Source organism: Aphis gossypii, chromosome 3, assembly GCF_020184175.1.
Source record: "Aphis gossypii isolate Hap1 chromosome 3, ASM2018417v2, whole genome shotgun sequence".
NCBI lineage: Eukaryota > Metazoa > Arthropoda > Insecta > Hemiptera > Aphididae > Aphis > Aphis gossypii.
In genome coordinates this window covers 4,911,891-4,934,163 of record NC_065532.1, presented here as the reverse complement: position 1 = coordinate 4,934,163, position 22,273 = coordinate 4,911,891, and the positions used below count along the sequence as shown (strand labels likewise).

General features: G+C 30.4%; 1 protein-coding gene across 4 annotated transcripts in view; it reads right to left on the bottom strand.

Moving 5' to 3' along the window:
- Positions 1-392: 392 nt before the first annotated feature.
- The window catches only part of LOC114120058 (mitochondrial ribosome-associated GTPase 2), a 31,820-nt gene continuing 9,939 nt past the window's right edge, over positions 393-22,273 (bottom strand). The window contains exons 1-3 of one of the 4 annotated variants that reach the window (XM_050203515.1): positions 19,720-20,146; positions 10,598-10,670; positions 393-1,935 (exon numbers count right to left, since the gene is read on the bottom strand). In XM_050203515.1, the coding sequence (XP_050059472.1) occupies positions 555-1,805 (1,251 nt within the window). In that variant the 5' untranslated portion in view covers positions 1,806-1,935; positions 10,598-10,670; positions 19,720-20,146 and the 3' untranslated portion in view covers positions 393-554. Of the gene's footprint in view, positions 1,936-10,597; positions 10,671-19,719; positions 20,147-22,273 lie in introns of those variants that run through there. The other 3 variants (XM_050203514.1, XM_027981842.2, XM_027981843.2) reach the window with 3 other exon arrangements.

Sequence of the window (22,273 nt, the reverse complement as noted above, 5' to 3'; positions counted from 1 at the left end):
CCACATCTTACTTTGGAAGAAAGAAACTGCGTATAGTACCGACAATTTTTTTTTTTTTATATAATAGCGGAAACTCGGTTTCATATACATGTATTTGTTTCTTTTTACGCAAAACGTTTTTTTTTAATAATTTGTCCTCTTAGGCTTCACCAATACATAGTACAGAAAGGAAAATGTTTACCGCATGCAGAACTGTATACACAAATCTAATTAAATAATAACATATTGGCAATCAATTACAAATACTTATCAAATAGACCAATGGTCGTATAAGACTATTCGACTTATCTTCCAGCTAAATGTTCTTAAGGAAAACACACGTCAACAAATAGTAAGTGGATAAATAGGTAAGGAATTTTGATTTAATATAAAAAAAAAAAATCGTTTCCTAGTACGATTTAAAGTATAGTCATTATTTTATTATAATTATACATTTTAGAGTGTAAAAAACATTTTATACGAAAAACAAAAATCATTTCATCGATTACGACCTATATAAAGTATATATATCACGAAGTGACGACGACAACGTGATTATGTCGTTCTACGCTATACTAGTCAGAGTCAGCGGCGCCGTCCGCTTCGGCAGATTTACGCCGTTGGTCGTACACTCGCTTCATGTGCTTCAACAGGCGCTCCAAGTTGACACCGTGCTTGGCGGATATGTCGACGATCTCGTCGTCGGGCAAACGGCGCTTGAGCTCGGCCAGGTTGTCGCGGGCCCCGTCCACGTCCACCTTGTTGGCGACGATCAGCTGCGGCCGGTCGAGCACCGGGGCCGAGAAGCACCGGACCTCGTGCCGGAGCACGTCCACGTACGTCCACGGCTCGGGCGCGGACAGGTCGACGACCAGCAGCAGCGCGGTGCACCGCTGCACGTGCCGCAGGAACGATATGCCCAGGCCGCGGTCCCGGTGCGAGTCCTCGATGAGCCCCGGGAGGTCGGCCACGGCCACCGACTCCTGGTCGTCGTACTGGACCACGCCCACGTGCGGCTGGAGCGTGGTGAACGGGTACGGGGCCACCTTGGGCCGGGCCCGCGTGATGGCCCGGAGCAGCGTGCTCTTGCCCGCGTTCGGGAATCCCAACAGCCCGAAATCGGCGATGCTGCTCAGCTCCAACGTGTACCGGAGCACCTCGCCCGCGCCGCCCAGTTCGGCCACCTCGGGCGCCTGTTCCGTGTCCGTGGCAAAGTACCGATTGCCGTGGCCGCCCGCCCCGCCCCTGGCCGCCACGAACATGACGCCCGGCCGGCTCAGGTCGCCGACCACGCGCCCGGCGCAGTCTTTGATCACCGTGCCCACGGGCACGTCCACGTACGCGTGGTTGGCACACTTGCCGTGGCAGTCCTTGTTGTAGCCCTTCTCGCCGGCGGGCGCCCTCAGCTCGACGGGCACGTGCCCCAGCCCGGTAACGTTTTCGGACGCCCGGAACACGACGTGGCCACCGTTACCGCCGTCGCCGCCGTCCGGGCCCGCGTTCTCGTTGCCGAACAGCTTCATGAACGACACGCGACCGTCGCCGCCCCGACCGCCGGCCGCGCGGACCGACTTCACGTCCACCAGGTGCTTGGGCGGCGCCCGGTCAGATTTTTTCTTGGTGCTCCGCAGCGGCGCGGCCACCGCCACGTCGTCAGCCGCAGAGGAATACAGTCGGTGCAGGTGCTGTTGGTGGTGCCGGAACTGCGGGAGTTGGTGATGTTGGTGCTGCTGCGGGTTCTGCAGGCGATGGAGCAGCTGCGTGTGACGGCCGCACACGAACGCAGAGGCCGCTTGGCGACCGATCCGGGACGACGACGACCACATCGCGATCGTTACCGCTGACGACGACCGGTTTCTTCTGAAATCACACGAACACCAATTTGGCGATCAGACACGCGTGTTCAGTTTGGCTTTGCAGGCGGCGTTGGTGGATGCGTCCGGTCGTCGCGGGAATCTTAACAATATAATAATATCATGTATGGGTATGATGTCGATAAAAATGGCATTGATTTTATAATCATTTGTTTTGTTTTTAGGTTTTTACAATGTTTGCGGTCGATTTAAACGTCGCTTTTCCGCGATATTTAAACCGACTGCAATGTGGATTAGCGAAAAACGAATATGTCGTGTTTGAGGTGTGTGAGTCGGAAAGCAGAAACCAAAGCAATCCGAAAGTTTAAATAGTTTATACGTCATTTTAATAACATGTAATTTCGGTTATATTAAGCAAAACATTTACGAGTTCCTATATATATTAGCTATAGTAAAGCAGTCGCGAGTGATTATATTTTAATGCAATTGTAGTTATAAAACAAACGAGCGCGTATAAAACGATTTTTGCGTTTTTCTATTTTTTTTTCATACAATCGTTTAAAATACTTATACGTTTAAGTTAAGGCGATAAAACTACGTTTTAACATAAGATTACAAGTTCGTTACATCGTGTATTATTGAACTAATATTAAGTATACTTAAGCCATACAAATGTATGTATCTAAACACATGCGTTATGTGTATAATGTATATATTATATAGTTTTACTAAAAATACTTATATAAACATATTCTGTATTTTTTCAGTGTATATATGTATGTGATATATTATAACCTTAGGTACTTGTTTAACTATACAATAATTTGATTTAAAAAAAAACCGAACATTGAACAATATATTTCAAGTATTAAAACTATATAATAATATACTTATGAACAACACTATATTATATACTATATGGTATAAAAATAATTAAGTAATTAATAATGTATAATACTAAATTAAATATCAATAATAGTTATTACATAATATATCATACAATTAAGGAATATTTACAATAAATTACACTGTATAATAATATATATTATAATAAGATAGCATCGCGTGTTAAAAAGCCTCAGACGTACACCTCGTCTCGAAACTACCAACCGTGTCCGACCGACACACGGTTCGATGCGTCTGCGAACACTTTCGACTTCTCTTAATAACAAATCCAATATGTGGTCAAGAATTTCTAAATATCCGTCTTTTCTTAGACGATCTCAATACTATTTTACATGAGATAAATCACTGTAAGCGAATTAAGCTATTTAACATTTTCTGCATGCGTATTTTAAAACGATATACATATTATATAATGATAGCTTGTAGTACTTAAAGTACTTTTGATGATTTTTTGTGATTGTCATCGTATCTATGCACAGCTTATTAAGCACACGAAATATTAAATCATTTTCACAAACGACAATTATTAGGTCTCATAGTTTTTAGAACTTTTTTACTATACTAATTAAAATGTTTATAACAACTTCGAGTAATTTAAAACGTATAAACACGCAAATATGCAGTATACTCAAAAATCAAAGATCATTCAACGCCTATTTTATATTTTAAGACAACTTTATTTCAGGTCAAATACAACCTATAATAATATATAAGTGTGTGTTTTTCACTAAGCCATCAATATATTCAAACACGTATATGTGACTATACGCGCTTATAATTTATTGTGTAAATGTGGTATAGTAAAAGCGGTATCTAACACAAACCCGACTGATTTGGATGAATAAATTGTGCGTTTGTCAAATTTACAATAATCTATATAGAATTGTAGTAAGGAACCTACTAAGGTTGGGCACGAAGCGTTATTTACAAAACGTAATTATTAGACGAAAGCGTAAGCTAGCGAGTTTGGTCGTATGAACATTTAAATAATCGAGGGGAACGTTGTTTTTTTTTCCAGTAACAGTGTAACACACGTGTCAATGAATAACATAATATAATAATATGTAACATTGTAACACCATGATACGAATGCAAACAGATGCTAATTGAGCATTGTATATAATATAGAATATGTATACATGTATAAGTTGGAAATTGTGTGGTTGAACCTAATTACAGGTATTTATTCACCTGTCGTGCATGACAATATAGACGAGACTGTACGGACTAGTACGGTACAAATAGTACATAATATAATATGATGCTTGTATGGCAAATGGATAAAATATTTCACCTGTGTATAAACAAGACCATCCACTATATCGATACGAAATAAAATTCGTATAATATATATGATGTATAACGGAGGTGAGAACCAAACATATCTACTATAATCGTATAGGCCGATAACCTTAAAAAAACTTATATAATAATTATTACAACAAAATAAAATAACATATACTATTTATTATCTATAACGTTATTCTATAAAGATTCAAAACTAAAAAAAAATGAAGAATAACAGTTAAACGTTTAAGAAACAATTTATAAACCATCGACTAATACAGTTATATCAACTGCAATGAGAAAATGGAAATAGAATAAAAATACAATAATTACTATTATTATGTATCAAATCATTCGAAAAACACCACATTGACATACGTTGACATAAAAACCAATTTAAAATAAAGTCATTATTATAAAAATAATTTTTTTATTCTTCAAGTTTCTTCTTCTCGCCTTGGTACGAAATTGCAGAAACGCAACCAGTCTTCAGCGAGTAAGTTTAACGGAATGTTATAATTGTAGATTTTAAAACAATTAAAAACGATCGTATTCAAAAAATGATTCTTTATAATAAAAAAAAGCTCGTTAACACAATTTCTTTTTCAAAATCGTTGATGTATCATATTTTTCTAAGACGCTCTCACGGGTAGAATGGATACTTTCACAAATCACATTTATAGATCATAAATCGAGTAGGTATGAATGGTGTTTAAAGGGGTAGTTAAATCACGCTCATCATTTCTAAATATATTTTTCTGGGCGCGAGAAAAAACTATTGTAAAAAATACCAACGATATTTTTTTTAACATCAACAAATTTTACGCTTATTTTTTTTTAACTCGATGATTTATTATTACTATTATTAATGTTTAATATCATATAACATAGTCACTATCCTGCGACATATGAACGAAACAATAGTGCTAAACATATGATCTTTGTCTCTTAAGGTAAAGCTTAAGGTTTCATATTTTAATTTAAAATTTGATTACAATAATAATTAAATTATAAAATTAAAAAATTCTTAATTAAAAAGAAAAAAATTGGTAGGTATAAATAGTGTAAATCAAAAAATAAACAATAGTAATACCCCATCACCCATCCATCGCTCCATCATAACTATAGAAGTATTGTCTACATTTAAAACCAAGGAAAATATAATATAAACAGTCATTGTTCTAATTTTAAAAATAATTGAGTATACAAAAATAATAAGCTAATAAGAAACTATAATACGACAATACGTGTACTATTAACAAATAAACAGAAGTACGAACAGTGACCGACACAATAAGAATAAGATATCATATCATTGATAATGGTTTAATATATAAATATACATATTATATTAAAAATGTTGTTAATTGCATACATTCTTAAACATAAAAATTATTATATAAATTATAAGCAACAATTTAATAATGTCAAGTTTAAAATTTGAATTCATAAAGCTATAATAAAGATTATAAGCTACAAATATATTTGATAATCTAGCTTGTCTGTAATTATTTATATCATAAACATGTAAATATTATATTTTCTTTTAAAAAAAAATTTAAAAAAAAATAGTAATAATAAAATAAAATAATTGCGATTTCTATTCTTTTTTGTCCTCACTTCATAGAATTTTACACATATAGTTTAATAACTTATAATTAATATAATAGTATAAATAGCATAATTACTCCACATTTAAAATTGTAATGAATAACTATAGTTAACTATGATATATTGTAATATTATATTATTATATTTCAAGTATATTTGTATTTTTCAACTAACTGTCACAAACATATTTATTAAAAACATTGATATATAATTAATGTGGAATTTAAAAAGACACTGACATTTAATCAAACTTTACTTCAAGAAAATAAAACCTTGACAAGCTTTTTATCATTCGAACAATAATTGTAATTTACTTTTGGAGCATAATATGTGGTATAAATTCAAAAAACGTAAACAACAGAAAATAATGGTTGTAGAAACGATCCGAATGGCCGATAAACAAAAGACATTCATGAAATGTTCGAATGAAAATGTATTACCTTCATCTAAAAAAAGCAAATCAATAACACGTTAAATAAAATTACGAAAAAAGTACAAAATAAAGAATTTTTAGAAAGATATCTCGTATAATATGGACAATTATAGACACACGCGAATTTTATTTAAAATACTTAAAACATCGTGAATCTTTGATAGCATGATTTTTTAAATTTATTATTAAAACATTTTATTAAATTAATGTTCTTAAAACAAAAATTACTAACATGGATCTACCCATCTACCATCGTGTAGGTACTGTAGGATAACCAAAAAATAATAAATTTGTAAACATCGTTTTTCATTTTATTAATTTGTATGGGAAATATTTAGTTAATAGTTATGTTTAATATAATTTAATATTATTAATAAAGAAATATCTTTATGGTATAATAAAATAATTGATTCACATTATGCAAATTTTACATCCAACACATTTAGTTTTAAAAATGATAACAACTCTAAATTCTTACTCAACTGAGACTCGCATCTGTATACTGAACCTCGTTATTGTGTTACAGGAATATATTTTATGATACGATTTTTTTGTTTATGGTAAACAATGGAACAGACTTCTTGGCTTTCGGCCATTTTGAATTGTAAACAATTCCCTTTTTTCTACTATACACACGGATAAATCTAATTATTTCTATTTTTACGTGCGCGTAAATACGTCAGAATCACAGCTCGGAAAGAGTTCGTCGCGAGTTTCCCCTTATTCCAAAATCATTATTTAAATAGAAATTAATATCCGCACATAACAGCAGCTTTAGCAATTAATTATCGCACACAAATGTCTCAAGATTTGTCGCATCTGTTCGTTGTTTTTAATAACAACTGTATGCGTACCCCTTCGAACCCCATAGAAAAACCACCAAACCCTTGTAGAATATAGACGCCAGAAATAATATCATTATTTTAATAATAATGGTTGATGAATTATTCAAAAGCATTTAGAGTTTTCTCGATCTAAACTCGAATTCTTGCTAAGACCCATAGCATTATGTTGCTGCAGGCCGCTCCTCTTTGGGAGTTAAATCGTTTGGAATATGATTAGTTGTTGTTACTCGTATTGTTTCAAATTTCAATCGTATATAAGAGAACGTGCACTTTATAACATATTTAAATATTATTCGAGGTTTAAATGTATAGGTTATTTTTTTCAAAAACGAAGAATAATTATTAATCAGAATTCTGACGGAAAACTATACCTATACATTATTTTCCTTATGCCAAACACGCGATGAATGTATAATCGGTTATAATATTATATATACTCGTATACATTCGCCCTCAATACACCGTGTTTATCTGTTTCTTTTTCAGATTATTTTGAAAATATAAGTAAACATCTAACGGGGCACTAATTAAAACGTTATAACTTTAAAATTTTAATAATCTGCTATAATACTGCATATTTTTATAAAGTGAATGACGATAAATAAATTTTCAAACACGCCATTCAACACAGCTGAAGTACTTTAAATCGCGACTAGGTAATGAGTATAATATTAAATACGATAAAATCAATGCGGTAGGTACGTTACTAATTTTTCGAATAATTAATGCAATATTTCACACCACGATTTCTTTTTGGTGTCGGCACGTCCGAATTTGGTATATACTAAATAGCAATTATTATTCACGCAACATATATTTATTTATTTTATAGGCATATACATATTTCGATATTTAATTAGACTTCAACATAAATTGAAAACCTTTAACACTTGTTATAATATTGTTCTACCTTATCTCGAGAGTGTCGCTCACGAACTCAATTGTCCGGTTTGCAGGCTTTCGCTATATACACGGCATAACACATAACATAACCTATAATACTTCTTCCCTTCGGGTTAAACTTGAGTCACTTTATATGATATCACGACTGCTATTTTTTTATACATACATAATTCTAAACATATAGGTATACGTCAAAAGTAGAAAGTATATCAGCTATAATATCCCGACAGATGTAGCAGCAGTCTGGTATGCATTATTTAAACACCTAATCGGTATTTAATAAGTGATCACTTCCGATACGTGTACCAAAACGTACACGCTTGTATAGATAACATATTAATTTATCGGTCTTATTACATTTTAGTTTATTTTTTATTATTACAAACTGATCTAAAATAAAATATTAAAATCACTAAGAAATAAATCCCCTACCTATATACCCACATGATTTTTTAATCTACAGTATTTTCAAAGAATATAATATAAGCTGTCTAAATAAATTAAATTTTTGGGAAACCAATGAGAAACTTTAGTTTCCCGGCATTTTCAGTTCAAATGGTGAAAATATGTAAAAAGTTAACTGTCAAATTAAACACATATACGAATAAATGTAATGTTCTTGAACAATAATGTTACGCAGAAGGATACAACAATTACAATTCGCAAAATATTACAAAATCAATTAATTGTTATCTTAAAAAGACATTTACACCTGTTATTTTACTAACACCTACTGCAAAATATATTTTTATATTCAGCAGAACCAATTGTATGTAGTGTTAGATTAATAATTACAGTGAATTGAAATATAATCAAAATTTAAGGTAAGAACATTATTTATGTTTATACAGTGAGTTTTTTAAGATTTAAGACGGAGACAACGCAGACGAGAGATGATGTCCTCTTAAAAAATATAAATTAAGAAATATAAGTAATTCTATATCTTTATTCACTTTTTATTAATTTAAGTAAATACCTAAAACTATTAAAATATTTCCTTCATAATACACATAAATATTGAAGAAGAGTATTCAAAGCGTAAGCTTAGCTCATTATATAATATATAAATACATTCAATCTACATATTTAAAAAATAATAGCCATGTACACACATAAATAAAATAAACATAAATATAAACACGGCCCATAAATTTAAAATGCACGCAGTTTCACGTACGATAATTGATAAATCCGACAAGTATTAATTACCTACATCTCAAATTATTATTAATGGCATTTTATAGCGTTGTTTTACAGACAAAAATTAAACCAAGTACAATAATAATTGGAATTTTTATATTTCATGACGCGCTCTGTGGATTTGAATAGATATTACAAAAACAGAAGTAAATTTCAGCAACTAAATAAAATAAATGACTTGGTAATTACAATACAAAGCTTTAATTATTTCAACTTGATTGTATTCGTATGAGAAAAATATGCTTTGATTAAAATTTCGTTGCGAACAATAAGTAAAAATAATTATTTTAAACGCAAGTCCTCGATCAGGTTAAAGGTATATACTCTTAGATATGACCACCCACATTCGATTTATTCAGATACGAGTTCCGGGGTACATAATATTAATATTATGATTCGTATATGTGCGCAACACATGGTAAGCCAGTAATCGTTAAATAAATGGAGAAAACAATAATCACGATGATAATTGACACAATCTGAAATCGGCAAAGAGACGCTTCTTCTATTATCTAACATACATAGCGAAGTACATTGCCCGAGCTCCGGGAGGCCACGTTCGACCTCATCCGATTTGGAGCTATCGGCAGACGATTGAAATTTACAACAAACATAATCCAAACGGCAAACCATATATAATAATATGGAGTCTACTAAAATGTAACGTGTTTAAAATTATTCGATAATTACTTAAAATTCTGAAAAAAAATATGCACCAATAGTGTGCTTTATTATAGGGCACAAACTTCAATGCTATCCAAAAATGTCCTAAACACACAGTGATAATATATAAAACCACTTATAAAACCAAAAATATGCGATTGAAAAATTAAAAATATACCTATTATTTTTATTGTACCTAAATTTTCGTAATTTTATGGTCAAGTTTAAAATTTAAGTCAATTTTAAAATAGATAACTGGTATTAACATTTAACGTGATTCTCTCATGCATTTACAAACAATTTTCAATACTATACTAGAATTATAAAATAAACATAGATATATAGGTATTTCAAAGAATAAATAATAGCGTAAGGTTTGTCTTCAATTCATAAAGTATACGTAAAATATAAGTTTAAAATCTCAAAACTGTCCTATATAATTTTTAATTGAGTTGTTAATCTACATTGATGTCTATTATGGATTAGACATATTATAATCACCAAATATCATTGTAAAATAAAAATATATATACATATATACCCATAAAATAAAATAAACCTCTAATCAAACAAGAATATTAACTTTTGATGTTCAACTATATATCATGAAATTAATTTATACGAGTAGCTTACCCACTTTAGGAGGTAAACAAACTAACTCAGTATTTAAATAAAGTTGTAATATTTGTATAACGTATTATGACGTATCAATAGATAGATCATAGATAGTAGATACCTACACAGAAATGTACATCGATATCGTTATTATATAGGTACATAAATTATAAGTCGAACATACAATTTTATGAGTGCGTTTATAATATATTATATCGTCATTAAAAATTTTCTCTTTAAATAATTATACATAATAAATTTTATAAATTATAAAAAAAAAAAATACTTATTTATTTTTATTTACAAGTACCATTATAGTTGCATTACAAAATTATACTTACAATTTATTTTTACTCGAGATAAATCTTATATTTTATTGCTTTAATATTTTAGATGTAGGTAGTTATAACTCACCTGAAACAAAAATTAAAAAATTTAATTAAACATTAAAGTATTAAACGCATACACTATAACTTAATTTTTTAACCGAAGGCAGTTAAAAAGTATAAATAGTACTTCAAAAACTAATCTACCCATATCGATAGTTATTGAATAAATAGTATTAATTTATTGAAATGACCTACCAACAATCTATTTAAACTTAAAATTAAAATATAATACTGAATATTATATACTATTAAATTATGATAACAATCCCGCGTCTTCTGCAGGCTGAATCGTGGAGTGAAATCCTGTATAATACCTAGACCTAACCTAAGTTTAAGTCTTAATATATAAAATTTGTCGTTCGTGGGTAAGAAACGTTTGCAGCTATTAAAGTCGTACACTAGTACGCGTAAAACGAAAATCAGATAATATAATATTATAGTTAAATGTGCGATTTGTTTTCTTCTCCACATCATTATACCGACTATGCGAACCGCACACATAGGTAAACGACGTCGTGTGTCCTATTTTCTACGTACTATTATAATAGTTGTATCGTATAGGTGCACTTTATATATAATAATATAGTTCTTATTCAAACCATACACGATTATACAACGCAGTGTTGGTTGCAGCAGCCGCAGGTACTACCGCATTAGGTTCTTCTATTGCACAGTTGCGACCCACGAGGTATAAATATAAGGGAAAATCTTCAATAAACCAATCGAATAAAAGACTAGCCAAGGACAACTACAGTCGTCGATCTACATGCATGTACTTGCATATTAATATCCCTTGAATCAAAATATACTAAAAGGTACCTATTACCTATAACAGGATCTGTCTCATCCAGCGATTGTCGGAAGCTGAGAGATATTTTTCAATATTGGGGTCCCATAGTCAAATGGAAAAATTTATAATTAAATCACTTATTGAATCATAAATGAGACATTTCAAATTGTTTTTGAAATAACGACAGCACTTGGTAAATTCAACATTGTGAGCATTGTTCAAATCAAATACTTAACGTATTAAGAATTATTAAACTGAACGAGTTTTATCTATTTTGTGCATAATAAAAAAAAATTTAAAAACATGATTTATTATCTATATTATTTTTTAAATTATAATAACAAATATTTAAAAATAAAATACAATAGTAGCAATGTATTAAAAAAGAGTTACTTTTTTTTTAAGTTTGTATAACTATGTGGCACAGGGGTCGTTAAAAATGTCTAGGACTGCAGTGGACCAATCATGAGCCAGACCGACACTGCAGGGTACATACAACATATCTTATACCTATCTACCTAAAAATATCTAAATATTTTAAAACGAGCTTTCGAATCCCAGACATGCCTGTGTGTAATATGTTGTATATAGATCCCAGCGGTAGCGAATCCGATAGAGCACGACCACCGACTTTTGCGTCATCCGTACAGCTAAGTTGAGTAGGTAAATATATATGTTATATATAGTTCCGTATTCGACGAACTCGGCAGGAAATTCAAATTATTTCGTGCGCGAAACGAAACGTGAGTAGGAATAATTCACGAATCAATTCCGATGGCGTGGATAGGACCACTTTGGCGAGCGGGAAAAAAAGTCAGACGTGTATACCGTGTATATACGAAATATCGCGTAATGTCGCCAAGCTGGAGCAAAATATAATAATATAAAATATTATACGGGAAAAGGTCGTCTATATTGGAAGGTTGTGGTGGAAAGGACGACGTTTAGTTGGTTTGTGGTCGCAAAATAAGCCGCGTGTAACGATGCGGTAAACGCACCACGTGCAACCCACGACTATACGACACGCACAAATCGCATTTATTCGAATATTTACAAAAAATTATTATATTGACAATGAAACATCATACAGACTTTGACAAGTGTCGTTGACACTATATTATAATGTACGCAGGTGTCATATGCGAAGTATTTGAGGAAGTATTTGACTATTTAATTTTGTTAATAATTATTCTAATGGCCAATAGTCAAATTTTCGAGACATAAAAATAACCGCTGAACGATTCATTATTTAGATTTAACTACTTTTCTGTAATTTTTGGTTTTGCCTTTAATTGCAATATATTTATACAATTTATACGATGCTAAAAAAACATATTCCCAACAACCGCAGCAGATTGTCATGTTCACATCGAAAACCGTTAAGCTTGTACAGGTACGGAAACAATGGTACGGTATAAATACCAACTTCCCAACGAATAAAGAAAACGGCATAGGACTTTTAGATTATCGGCAAATTGAACGTCACAGTAGATTTATATTTGGATCTAAATGCGCGTGGTTATATACCATATAGTATCATATTATTATTATTATTATTATGTGTTTTTCCTTTACCGGTTACTGGTGCCACCGCCAGTCCAAATCACAGTAGTAGGTACATACGGCAAGACGACTTTTAAACACAATCGACTTCAACTATATTATGAATTATTAAAAATGGTTAAATTACGTGTTGTATCTTTCTACAGCTGTAGTCACCATTTAAAACAGTGGGAAATTCCAAAACATAAAGGTACTGTGTACCTGCATATTATTATTTATATTAAATTTGTATATATTTTAGAGCAAAACATGAAATCTAATAAAAAATATGAAAATCGGTAAGCGGTAAAAAGACTTGTATTGAACTAAAACAGTAAAACATATCAACATTTTACAAGTTTTTACAATAAACAATTATAATAAGTATATTCGTTTACATAAAAAATAAATAAGTTACTTTAAATCCGCGTTTTACGTACTTCTTGATCAGACTTGATTAAAATCATTATCAATCATTTTAAAGATAATATAGTCAATTTGGATTATTATGATAATAAAATGATAAATTTATTCCCAAAAACTGAATTTAAGTGTGCGCGGTTATATTTTTAATAATTAATGTTTTTATAAACTTTATAAAACTTATAATGGTATAGACGCATAACATTAAATTACACTAAGTACCGCTTGTCCGTTAAGGGTGGGTAGAATTAAATATTTAAACATTTCTGTGCACATCTGCGCTCCTACTTATACTGTCAAATATCTTAATTATATAATTTCTTTTAACTCAGAATATGCTTCCCTCTGTATAATATTATTGTTTATCGTTGTTGACGGTAACTTATACATCGTTTTCGGTGATTCAGCGTTCGTGAGACATACCAAATATGGTTGAATATCGTTTGTATGTATAGAAAAAATGTCATTGTCAGTTCGGTCACGGACTTGTGAGTTATATCCGTCAAAAGAGGGGAGGACGACTCAAGAAACAGAAAAATACCCAAGTGTACTCGTACATCCAAATACTCGCATGATACTTGTAGTTATAACTTGCATAATATTGTTTGGACAATCTATAGAACTGCAAAGCCATAGCTATACCTATACGTAAAACTCTATGTAAAACAAAACATATTAATTTAAACGTGACTACCTAAAAATATTGTCCAACTGTTGATTTTTCTCATATATGTATAAGTGTTTTTTTAAAGCCCATACAAATATAATAATCATTCAACTTATACAATCGATCAATATATCATTATAGTCATTAAAATAATAAACCACATTTTATTCCAAACCTGTAAATGTATAAAAAGAAACTTCTACGCGTTCAAATTTTTAAAATACTTAGGAAACTTAGGTACTATTTTTAATATCAAATTATTCACATGGAATGATTTTGAATGAATGTAAACCATTTTACTTTAATTTTTTACAATGTAATTATAAAATTCCTAACGAATAGAATTAATGTTTTCAAAGTTAAATTATTGTATTTGTACAAGGGACATGATAAATTTTGAAATATAAAAACTTATGTAGGTAGGTGCTACATAGTAAAATACTACCTACTATATAAAAATAACTTGGTAGTTAGTCGTATCATAAATGTATTATAGAACTCATTCTATTACCTCAACATAAAATATTAATCTCCCTACATTGGCTACGATATTATATGATCCACCCTCGACTAGATTGTAAACGCAATCTTTTTCTACGATTATTATTTATTTATATTTTATGTTATAGAATTACGACTTTAAATATTCAGGATCATAAGACGTATAATACCTACGTAGGTACACCCTACATAGTAAATATGATATTTCATTACTAAATTATTTCGCACAGGTATTACTTGGGTTATAACTTATTATAAGGAAGTATATTTTAGTACTTAAACCAATAATGAGGAACACATTTCATAAATTATTTTACCCTTAAATGTTATTATACTCTACCATTGTTGTACTATAAGAAACGTGACACATAAAACATGCAAGAAGTTATTTACTTTCATAAAATATAATGAGCATGTTTATTACTCTGTGGCTATTATCAAAACAATAAAATGTTAAATATATTTTTTTAATATTATGATATTATTGTTGTCTATCCTATATGTCCTACATAGGTAATATAAAATATTTGTCCGTTTAAAAAAAAATATATAAACAATTTATAAATTTATATCGAAAAATGTACGTATAGGTACAGCATATATTATTATTAAATATACACAACTGCATATTATAACATGGGTACCAAAGCTATTTCTTTAGTATACTAGTTTACCATTAAAATATCAACCAATCGTATCTAAAATAAGTACATAATATGTCTTGCGTAGGAGTTTAAAGATAATTCAAGTACCAATGTGTAATAAAACCATGAGTAAAGTAAAATAAATGGTTTTGACTTTCAATTATACATCAATACAAATCGATACAACGAACGCAATGAACATTATATGAACTGCAACTGAAGTGGACTATACAATATATCAGATGTTTAATCGTATAAAAAAACAATTCTGATGTAATACATATATGTGTGGTACCTACAGAGGTAGAATTTTTATTTAGTTTTTTATTTATTTATTTTCTATTGCAAATTTAATCACACTCAAGTTAACAAGATATTTTTTTCTTTTCGATAATGCTTAAAAATTAAAATTTCAGAAACTATAAACGGATCTCTGCAGTACGGAAAAAACAATATCGAGTTTATTTTATATACCATTTAGATATTTTGATATCGATATCCATACATCAAAAAATATTAAGACATTCGATTCGATTTCAATATCCGATAAGCTCGAAAACAATTGAAATTTGGTTAGGTAATAATATTTTTACGTCTTAGAAATTTAGCCAAAAATAAAATACCTATTCCAAATTTGATAGCTACATTTCAATGTTGTGAATAAACCATACGAAAATAATGCATTATCTAAATAAAGATTTCTAATATGGTTTATGGTTGGTTCTCTTTCTCTATATTAAGACAGAGGACTGCATTCAAATATAATCAATGTGATTTTTTCTTTGTCTTACAACATTAAAAATGAGTAACATGGCTAGGTGTACTAACTATCAATAAATTCTAGGAAACGCGCATGCGTATAAAGTCGTTACTATCCCTTTATGTCGATTGAGAAATTGACTTTTACTACTGTCGTTTAAACTATACGCAAAGTAATCATCGAGGGAAACCGATGAAAAACGACAAACTTTATACATAATACATATCTATAATAATATTATAATATTATTATTCGGAGTCTTGATAAGACTGGTCGGACATATCAATATAACAGAATTGACGAATCTTTAGGTTGACACGCGATACAGATATACAAGACATCATCATCATCGTCGTCAACGTTTATATTGTAAATTTGTAATGCTATATCTGTTCAGCACGCGCTCGAGATAAAATGACAATAGAATGTATCAGGCGGCGGACGTCCTCTCACGCAGAAAACACCACACAACCACGGAATCGTCATCGTACAGTACATATTACATATTATACAGGATGTATCACGCAAATTTCTGACATATCCAAATGTAATTTCAATGTAAAATCGTTAGACTATCGTGACGCTACACCCAGTGTATTACGTTTTCCGTGCAGTGAACGCTGCGTTTTGCGAGTATTTCTTACTGGTTTTGTTACAAATAATATATTTATAGGTAAGTATAATTTTCTTCGTAAATAAATCATATATATATATATTATATTATTGATGTATATTTATCTGCATAAAAATAACAATAACGAGCAGATGTTAATTTCTCAACAAAGTTTTCTGTCGGTGACGAACGGCAAGCAAAATAATATAATATAATTTTTTTTTGATGGTTCGTGTGCAACGTTTATTATAATATAATAAATCTAGGCGTGGTGAACCCGTAGCTGCAACACTACGTTTTAATCCTGTCGTTTTCCGAATTAGTCAACGCCTCAACGACCTAACAACCCACACCCGACCGATCCTATGTAAACTCCTACTTTAAAATTAAAAAAAAAAAAACGATTAAGTTTAGACAAGATTTTCAAACGTGAGAGTTTAAGTATAAGTTTGTTTATAATATATATGTATTATTATGATATAATTCAAATAGATACATGAGTCACGGAATAATTTGTCATCAAATTGTTTACACAAATTTCATTGAAATATGTTCATACTTTATAAAATATTGAGAGGCGATAACCACCTTTTTATTCACTAATATGTAATCATATAGGTATTAGGTACCTACATAATATACAATATTATAATAATTTATTATCTTAATGCTATATTATAATTAATATTTCCACATATACAATTTAATAAATAAAATTAATAATAAACAACATTTTTCCTCAACTATTTCCTCATTTGTATTAGTTTGAATCCAAAGTGTTTCGTTTTGAAAATTAGGTGTAAATATTAGATAATATAATAATATGAAGAATGTTTATATACCTACTTAAATAATTTGTAATTTTAAGATAAGATAACATATTCATAACATTTTGACACACAACTTTTTCAAGGTCTTATTTTGTTCATTAAATATAAAAAGAAAACGATTCTATATATTAATGAAAAATAAAAATTGGAACAAATTAATCAATTTATTATATTACATTTTCAGAATTATAATACGTTCAATGTAAAAATATTCTAATATAGGTTATCGATTATACCTACCTTAAGTCACAAATATATAATATGCTCTCGATATAGACTTAGAACATGCTATACTATTCTTAACAATTACACGTTACATAAAAATGAAAACTCGACAGTAGGTAAATCCCAAAAGATATAATTTCCTCAAAAGTAAAAACAATAATAACAAAAACTCTATATTCAATTATAATTCCGTGATCGTGATCGGTGAAATTTCGCTGTAGACGATTTAAGATGTCACGGTGGTATGGCACCCGGACGGCATTCACCTTAAATGTAGATCGATTACATTGCAATTGTTTAACTCTATAATCTCCCCCGACAAAATAAATTTTGCCCTTTCTTTGAATATAAAATGTCGTGAAAGCGAAAGTATGCACAAAGCTGTAAATCAAATAAAAATGTAACTAGGTATAATAACTTTTTGATAAAGCTAATACAAATATAAAAATATATCCTTCATTGTAAATGCACAAATATGAAAGCACAGTACGTTTTTAATGAGGTATAAATAATAAAAAAATATGATAAAAATGTTTTTAAAAAGTTAAAATAAATTATTGATCAACCGTGAAAACTAAAAATTTACAAATTAATTAATTACAGTATAATATAGGTGCTAATCACGCATATCTGTCAACTTCGATTGGGGTAGTGAACTTTATGTGCACAGCACGAGGGTAACAAACACAATATTATTGGCTTACGTGAGAGGTACTTTTGGTCAAAAGGGGAGAGTTTAATATTCTTGAGAGCCCAACACGCTGATAATGATGGAACTTGACATATTTTGGGGGAAATAGTAACTACACCCTGACAACGGGCTCTCGTGTTAGTTTTAGAAATATAGGTTTACTTCTACTTTAACACAAAAGTGAAATATTGGAATAAACACACATAACATACGTATATACGGATGTATAATATACATAATATATTACGATGTATTATAATACAAATTCTAGAATCTATAAGATTCGTAAAAAAAAATATAATTAAAAATTATATGAGTTATATTAATACTTAAACTATGACACACGACATGACAGATTAGATTCTATAAGCACCATTGTAAATATACAAATATAAAATTTTTATTACTCGCATATTTTTTAATTAAATTTTAAATTAATTTATAATAACAAATAAATCTATTAGATATGTCAACCCATTAGTAATTTGTTTATCACAATTCTATAATTTTAATAACTACATTAAATAAAGTCAGAAAGTAATAAGAAGTACAGATTTTGTAATTGGATTTACAAAAATAACAGATTTTATGTACCGTTGTACATCGCAATCGTAAGATACATATCTATCAGAAAATGTGAGTAATAATTATTATTGTCAATATTAAATTTTATTTTTAGGCATCTCAGCCGTTGTTTTATAAAAATAATCAAAAAACAAAAATTCCTAATTAAAGATAACGAACACTTGTTAATCAATGAATAAACATCAATAAGATGTATATAGTACAGTTACATAATACTAAAAGGTCAATTATATATTTGAGTACATATATCCAGGTATTATGTGGTCAGGTTTGAGTGCAATAGTGCATATATATTATTATAATATTTCTATATAGTACCTATATTATACTATATTCAACTCGTATACAGAACTGATATTTTAACGAGATTTTAAGCCTACAACTTATCAACAACATAATAATATTATAGTTGCCGAATTTCTGCCAGCTTAAAAAAAAAACAACTTCACGTGAACCGTTTGTAATAACAACGTGACGATCGCACTCGTGTGCTTGGCACCCCAAATTTTTAAATTAGCACCCACATTATATAATATGACATCTGCGTAGTAAATTAATTATTATTTTGTTAATAAAATGATTGAAGCTATGATTAAATATTTAATTATTTAATTGTGGGAGCAAGGTATGTTGCTCATCGAGCAATTCATAATCGTAAAACTTAAAAATTGCAGAGCTTCAGCACTCCTATCAATTTCAACCCTGACAGGCGTGTTTTAATGAACTATAATAAATTACTAATACCTAAATGCAATGTGCATAAATATAACAATATAGTCAATATTCGATAGTATATAACGTACCATTTTTACGATCCGGTCGGCGGTGCGTATACGTGTTGATCGTCTCAACCGCGGCGCATCGTTTTCCGTCACATCGGACGTTTTTGAACAACAAACATGCGTTACACTCGGGTGTCGAAACGCAAATAAAAAACGGCCAGGCGGTGGAAGTTTATTTTATGCTATTATAATTGTTATTATCGTCAAAGAAATAAAAAATCAAAAAAATCGAGTAATTCGTTCGCGCGCATTTATTTACAATATCATAGTGAATATTTCATATCACATTATATTCGTCTTTAATCCCGAACGTTCCGGGATCGCGTAACGGACGCGAACGAACACGTGTGCAACGCGTGAAACCGTATACCACACAACTCTCGGAACTTTTCTCGCAGTTTACCGGTCACTGGTCGCGCGGCGCGTCTGTTGTCGGCGGCGGCAGATCGTGAGCGCGCGCGCGCGAGCCGAGCGCTCCTACTACGCGAATTCTTGTAAGCAACACGACCAACGGACTTTTCCCCGCACCCCACCGCCTTTCCAAACTAATAACGTACAATATTTGAAATTGGTTGGCGCACACGCTCATGCTGGCTGTACACGTTTTTCCGTAAAACAATTTAGAGCACCGAAAATATTTTACCCGCGCGTATGTTTCGTATAATATATAGATTATCACTAAATAATCATCATACGGTTATTAAAAAATGTTATTTTATGCGTGATAGTCGAATACTACGGTTGAAACAGACGTACGTATTATAATATTATGTAACTGCGTGAAATACAGAGGAAGAGGTTTGTATATATAATACATATTATGTATACCTGCAAAATTTTAGATCTACCAAAGTTGCCATTACTAACAACAATAAAGCCGAGTTCACGGCTATATCGTAGGTATCTTTTAGTAAAAAAATTGAGCTCAACTCAACTTGGATATTTTTTGGTAAATCATGTTAATCAGCGAATGATATGGTTACCACGATCAATCAAAATACGAAAAGCTACATGACACGATAGACTACATAGTACATAGCTATGAACCAGACTTATAATATTGTGTATCAAATACAAATAATACAATATAATGTATTTTATACAAACATAGATACTGTAGACGTTTATTTATGTTCATAGGGCACAACAACTATTTGAAGAACTTGTAATAATACATTGTTGCTTATAATGTTCAAGTGTTTTAAATTAATCAATTTACTTATTTTTTTATTAATTTATTTTTGATTTTATTATATCTGGACAAACAGAATTTAATCTACGACTTAGAGTGGTATCATGAATTTTATTCTTGAAACATGTATTGTGACAGTTGTAGAGAACATTCAATATTTAGAAGACAACCTTATATCAGCGTTTTTTTGGAATATTAGTTATAACAATTATTTACAAATATAAAATACAAAATATAGATTTATGTGCCTTCTATACAAAATCATTTATTTAAAATAATACACTACTCCGAAGAAGCTGTTTTAAAAATATAGTTCTCATTTATAATTAATGTTTATACTCTAAATTCTAAAACTACTTTATAATACATTTTCGTAATGTTTCACATGAACATGTTTACGTCGTTGGATTTAATTTCTATCAATGCTCTCATGTGCTGAATACACACAATGATAGTAAAATATGTTTTGGGCCCTTGGAGGCTTGAGTCTTACTGTATTATTTTATACAATTTAATAATTATATAATTACTTAAATAAGGTTTATTATTTTTAAACGTAAATTATCGCTGATTCCTCTTCCAAACCATGTATACACACTACACCAGGTATATAATATATATTACTTATATTTATACATTTATGATCTATTTGTATTTTGTTTTAACATCCATAGAAATTATTTTTCAAATATTTATTCGTATAGGTACATAAAAGTATATGCGATCAACAACCGAGATATATACATAAATCATATTACTAAAGAATATTAAATTATAACTTATAAGTTAAAAAATGTACAATCATTTCAGAAACACTTAGGTGTTCTTTTATACACTTAGAAGAGTGTAAAATGTCGCCGTGTAAGCAGCTTTTTTAGCGTCGTAAAAGTTGAAACGCAAGAAATTGACCTCTTTTATTTTTAATTTCATGAATAAATCGTCGAAGTTTCATTTGTGATCACGAAGTATGTAAATTTTAACTACAATACAGAATGGAAAATGTGGTAAAATCTACCTTAGTATATAACACAATCGTTAAGTGAATAATTGTCACGTGACATGTCATTCAAACTTAAACGATATTTACACCAGATAATGGAATAATGGCGGTAGACATTTATTAACTCAAAAGTTAAAATGTAAATTTAAGTACAATCATTTAATATACGGTTTGAATATATAATAAAGTTAAAGTACAATTTATTATAATATTTAATATTCAATTATATTATTAATTATTATCATTAATACGCATATATATGAAAAAAATTTTATAACGTTTAAACCTTCATATCTTAACGTTAAGATTATACAAACACAGATATACTGCGATTTTAATACTGATAAATTACATACCACAACACTATAATGCTGAAAGAAACA